General features: G+C 48.2%; 1 protein-coding gene across 1 annotated transcript in view; it reads left to right on the top strand.

The window, feature by feature from the left end:
- The first annotated feature begins 1422 nt into the window (after nucleotides 1–1422).
- pgap6 (post-glycosylphosphatidylinositol attachment to proteins 6) overlaps nucleotides 1423–5735 on the top strand; it is a 10363-nt gene continuing 6050 nt past the window's right edge. Inside the window, exons 1-9 of the mRNA XM_046837112.1 lie at nucleotides 1423–1615; nucleotides 1869–2046; nucleotides 2301–2511; nucleotides 2687–2811; nucleotides 3313–3581; nucleotides 4046–4455; nucleotides 4653–4746; nucleotides 4889–5006; nucleotides 5156–5284. Coding sequence (XP_046693068.1) covers nucleotides 1528–1615; nucleotides 1869–2046; nucleotides 2301–2511; nucleotides 2687–2811; nucleotides 3313–3581; nucleotides 4046–4455; nucleotides 4653–4746; nucleotides 4889–5006; nucleotides 5156–5284 — 1622 coding nt within the window. The 5' untranslated portion in view covers nucleotides 1423–1527. The remainder of the gene's footprint in view (nucleotides 1616–1868; nucleotides 2047–2300; nucleotides 2512–2686; nucleotides 2812–3312; nucleotides 3582–4045; nucleotides 4456–4652; nucleotides 4747–4888; nucleotides 5007–5155; nucleotides 5285–5735) is intronic.

The raw sequence follows: 5735 nt of genomic DNA, 5'->3' as shown, positions 1-5735 counted from the left end.
GTTAGGGTTTGTGTAGGGTTAGGGTTAGTGCAGGGTTAGGGTTAGTGCAGGGTTAGGGTTAGGGTAGGGTTAGGGTTGGTGCAGGGTTAGGGTTGGTGCAGGGTTAGGGTTAGTGCAGGGTTAGGGTTAGTGCAGGGTTAGGGTTTGTGTAGGGTTAGGGTTTGTGTAGGGTTAGGGTTAGTGCAGGGTTAGGGTTGAGTGCAGGGTTAGGGTTAGTGCAGGGTTAGGGTTAGTGCAGGGTTAGGGTTGAGTGTAGGGTTAGGGTTTGTGTAGGGTTAGGGTTGGTGCAGGGTTAGGGTTAGTGTAGGGTTAGGGTTAGTGTAGGGTTAGGGTTAGTGTAGGGTTTGTGTAGGGTTAGGGTTTGTGTAGGGTTATGGTTAGTGTAGGGTTAGGGTTAGTGTAGGGTTAGGGTTGGTGTAGGGTTAGGGTTAGTGTAGGTTAGGGTTAGTGTAGGGTTGGTGCAGGGTTAGGGTTGGTGTAGGGTTAGGGTTTGTGTAGGGTTAGGGTTGAGTGCAGGGTTAGGGTTAGTGTAGGGTTAGGGTTAGTGTGGGGTTAGGGTTAGTGTAGGGTTAGTGTGGGGTTAGGGTTGTGTAGGGTTAGGGTTTGTGTAGGGTTAGGGTTGAGTGCAGGGTTAGGGTTAGTGTAGGGTTAGGGTTAGTGTAGGGTTAGGGTTAGTGTAGGGTTAGTGTGAGGGTTAGGGTTGAGTGTAGGGTTAGGGTTAGTGCAGGGTTAGGGTTAGTGTAGGGTTAGGGTTAGTGTATGGTTAGTGTAGGGTTAGGGTTGGTGCAGGGTTAGGGTTGGTGTAGGGTTAGGGTTTGTGTAGGGTTAGGGTTAGTGTAGGGTTATGGTTGGTGTAGGGTTAGGGTTGAGTGTAGGGTTAGGGTTAGGGTAGGGTTAGGGTTAGTGCAGGGTTAGGGTTAGTGTAGGGTTAGGGTTGAGTGTGGGGTTAGGGTTAGTGCAGGGTTAGGGTTAGTGTGGGGTTAGGGTTGGTGCAGGGTTAGGGTTGAGTGTAGGGTTAGGGTTTGTGTAGGGTTAGGGTTAGTGCAGGGTTAGGGTTGAGTGTAGGGTTAGGGTTGAGTGTAGGGTTAGGGTTGGTGCAGGGTTAGGGTTAGTGTAGGGTTAGGGTTGGTGTAGGGTTAGGGTTGGTGCAGGGTTAGGGTTAGTGTAGAGTTAGGGTTAGTGCAGGGTTAGGGTTAGTGTAGGGTTAGGGTAACTGTAGGTGTAGTTTGTTATTTACGTTAAAGCGGTTCCAAACACGATTTGGCGACATCTGGTGGTCAAACTCCTGCAACTTAAATAGAAACAAGCAGTCACCTGATTTACTGTAATACTGTATTATTTCTGTATTTACAGATCATCCATGTGTATTGTACAGAGAAATATCCTGTATAGAGACCAATCACTGTGCCAGGATTTCGCGGTGGGCGTGGCTATGACGAGGGGGACGGAGTTGAACCCGGAAGTGTGTTGGTGCGGAGTGTTTAGTTGTGAAGGAAACTGCAGACAACAAACAGACATGTGGTTATAATGAAGTTATTAAGTTCTAAGATGGCAGGAACGACAGTGAAGTGGTTTTGGCTGTGGAACGCTGCGGCCTGCTGCTGTCTGGCTGACGGTGAGTTTCTGAGTTTATTTCGGGATTATTGTGTTGGCGGAAGTGAGTTTTTATATCACTGTCCGTGTAGAAATCAGAGAGAAGTAATAATAATAATAATAATAATAATAAGGTGCAATTACAAATAAGACTAATTTGGTATTAGTCATTATGCACACGGACGCACAGTAAAAAAAAACCGTCGTTGGTCATTAAAAAAAAAACATGTCTTTGTTTACGAACGGCCCCCGTGACGCCACTTCCGCTTCATCAGACGTCAGCTACGTCAGCGGTTTCTACTCCAACACGCCTCAGAGACTGTCGAAGTACAGCTGGTTCGGGAACGCACGCCTGTTCCGGTTCCGGGTTCCGGAGGAGGCGGAGCTCGTGCGCTGGTCCCTGACGGTCCTGCGTGGCTCTGGGTTCAGCTGCGGAGACCAGAACGTCACAGTGTGAGTCACACGAACACGCCCCCTTTACACGTGCAACACACGCACACCACGTACACCTGTAATCCATGTGTTCAGAGGGGGATGAGTCGCAGCCCGTGATCCGGTCGGAATTAGAAATCTCAGATCTGACCGGAAGCCCCGCCCCCTTCCCCTCATCTTATATCAGTATCGTATAACGGTGTGACGTGTACGGCGTATTTAACGTGAACGACACGTGTGCTAAACAGTGTTCGTTGTGTTTGATGGTGTAACAGACACTTTAGAGCCGGAGCGCCGCCCGTCATCAACCCCATTAACACGGCGTTCCCGAACTCCACGGCGTTCTCCCAGGCCTTTAACCTGACCCTCAGCGTGAGGAACGGCCAGGCCTTCAGCGTCACGCTCTTCAACCTCACGCAGCCTGAAGCCGGAGACTGGTTCATCGCCGCTCATCTACCCAAAGACGATGGCAGGATAGAACAACAGGTAGGTCCTCACTTAGCACTCGGAAGGAAGGAGTCTCCAGTCTCAGTGCTTCAGCTTACACTTTTATTCCCAGTCAATCATAATAATTACTGCTTCTGGTACTGGAGACTCCTTCCACAATAACCATATCAGTGATTTAACATCCGTGTGTGTGTGTGTGTGTGTGTGTGCGCAGGGCCTGCCATCATGTTCATATTTGCTGCAGCCGCAGATGTACGTGAGGAGAGCCGTGGACACGCCGATCCTGCAAACCGACATTCCACTTACTCGAACACTCACTCAGCAGCATGCTCCGTTCAGGTGTGTGTGTGTGTGTGTGTGTGTGTGTGTGTGTGTGTGTGTGTGTGTGAGATAAAGATCTGACCTTTGAAGCATGTGTTTATATAAGAGGAACTTATTTGTGTGTGTGAGCTAAATATAGAATTGTAGAAAAGCCTGAGCAGTTTCTCTACATTTTTCTGTTGAACTGAAAGTGTTGGAGATCTGATAGAGATCAGGAATGTTCACCTGAGGAGCAGAGGATGAGAAGGTGTGCTGTTGTAGGAAAATAATCAGCAACAGGTTTTCAGAGTAACTTGAAAAAATGTTCATATTAAATTGAAATAAAGCTCACACACACACACACACACACACACACACACACACACACACACACACACACCTGGACCTGCATCCTGAGCCTCTAGATTACATGTTGTGTTCTTGTGTGTTGTGTGAATGAGGAAATAAGCTGTTGTCATGGTGATAAGTGATTTCATGAGGTTATTATGGATTATTTAATACGAATGTAATCTGCTGCAGGGTTTTCGTTCCTGAGTTCTCCTCTAAGCTGGACATCTTCATCCACTCGTGCTCTGTCCAGAGCATTCCTGTGACTGACTGCTCGCTGTCCATCACTTTAGGCTCCGCCTCTTTGGGTCAGAGCTCAGTGAGTACAGTGAACTGCTCGGGGAATGAGACATGCTCTGCTTCTCTGTCCAGTCCACCCTGGAACACCTGGGTGAGGGTTTCAGTGGGAACCAGCCAAGTCAACACCACCATGACCTTCACCATCTCAGCAAACTACACAGGTCTGTCTTCATGACGTCCTGGAGATCCTGATCACATGACCACCACATGGGCTTTTTTAGGACAGGGTCAGGAATTTAAAAGAAGCAATGCAGAAAATACATGCTGTTTATTTCCTTTTATAGTTACATTCATGGTGCAGTTCTGCTGGTTCCTGTTGTCACTAATGTTATAACAGCTCTATAACAGCTACACACTCACACTCCACAAAGAGCCCTCTGTCCTGAAGATCTTACAGCTTCAGCACTGAAACTGGAGACTCCTTCCATAACTGTTATTAAAATGTTTTCTCATTCAGAAATATTTATACAAATGTGTCATATTTGAGAAATTAGTGAGACTGTGTTCTCTCAATCTAATGAAATACGTCCTTCTGAATATCTTACTTTCTCAAAATGTCCTCTTTTCCTCTCTCTCTCTCTCTCTCTCTCTCTCTCTCTCTCTCTCTCTGTTTTTCCGCTAACAGCAGGATGTTTGCCCTCGAGTGTTCCCTTAGATGTGAACATCTCGTTCCCCCTGAGCACCTCATCTCTCCTCTCGTCTCTCCTCTCGTCTCTCCTCTCATCCTCCCAGAACTCCTCAGGTGGTGTCTCCCAGAACTCCTCAGGTGGTGTCTCCCAGAACTCCTCAGGTGGTGTCTCCCAGAACTCCTCAGGTGGTGTCTCCCAGAACTCCTCAGGTGGTGTGTCCGTGTACTCTGAGGGATGTGTACAGACCCCTCTGGTGTTACGTGAGGTGCAGGACGTCTTCTCAGTTCATTTTACTGTCGTTAACGGCAACGTGACCACTCTGTCCCACATCCCCACCTTCCTGACGCTGGAGCTGGAGTCTGCTGATACCGGAGGGGTGCTACTGCTTCAGCTCGACCTCAACACGGTGTGTGTGTGTGTGTGTGTGTGTGTGTGTGTGTGTGTGTGTGTGTGTGTGTGTGTGTGTGAGAGAGAGAGAGAGAGAGAGACCTGTTTTTACTGCAGTTAGATAAAATTGGACACAATGGTTACATATTTGGGCCTAAATGTGTGTGTGTGTGTGTGTGTGTGTGTGTGTGTGTGTGTGTGTGTTTTATATGTTAGTCCTCTGTGATTGGTCCATTTGACAGTGTGAGGGCATGTCTAACACCTTCTGCTCCAGTTCTTCAACTCAACACAAGCCAGTCATGTGATGCAGGTCTGTTAGAGCATTAAAACACACACACACACACACACACACACACACACACACACACACACACACACAGTCAGCACGTGGCCATAGGTAAAAGTAAAATTCCGTTTTTAAATTTTAAGTGTGTGTGTGTGTGTGTGTGTAGCTTTCATGACAGGATATCCACTCCGAGTGAACAGTAGTGAGACGAAGGCGGTGTTAAGGGTTCCTTTTCCCAGAGCAGTGACATGGTACCTCAGTCTCCAAACCATCTGTAATAACAGGTAGGTACACACACACACACACACACACACACACACACACACACACAGATGCCTATAACAAGTTTGGTGAAATTCTAGGTCTGACAGTAGTGCATGTGTATAGGAACATTTTGGCTGCTATGGTAACGGTGTGTGTGTGTTGTGGTCAGCATGGTGTGCAGGAACGTCTCGGCCGTGGTGGGCGTGTCTGTGAGCGTGAGTGCGTGTGTAGACGACTGCGGTCCATACGGAGAATGCAGGCTGCTGCGCACACAGAGCTACCTGTACGCTGCCTGTGTGTAAAACAGACACACACACACACACACACACACACACATACAGAGCTACCTGTATGCTGCCTGTGTGTGTAAAACAGGTGACACACACACACACACACACACACACACACACACACATACAGAGCTACCTGTACGCTGCCTGTGTGTGTAAAACAGGTGACACACACACACACACACACACACACATACAGAGCTACCTGTCGCTGCCTGTGTGTGTAAAACACACACACACACACACACACACACACACACACACACACACACAGAGCTACCTGTACGCTGCCTGTGTGTGTAAAACAACACACACACACACACAGACAGAGCTACCTGTCGCTGCCTGTGTGTGTAAAACAGACACACACACACACACACATACAGAGCTACCTGCGCTGCCTGTGTGTGTAAAACAGGTGACACACACACACACACACACACACACACACACACACAC

Source organism: Silurus meridionalis, chromosome 24 (assembly GCF_014805685.1).
Source record: "Silurus meridionalis isolate SWU-2019-XX chromosome 24, ASM1480568v1, whole genome shotgun sequence".
Lineage (NCBI taxonomy): Eukaryota > Metazoa > Chordata > Actinopteri > Siluriformes > Siluridae > Silurus > Silurus meridionalis.
Note: the sequence above shows the minus strand (reverse complement) of the source record. Positions and strands in the feature narration are given on the sequence as shown.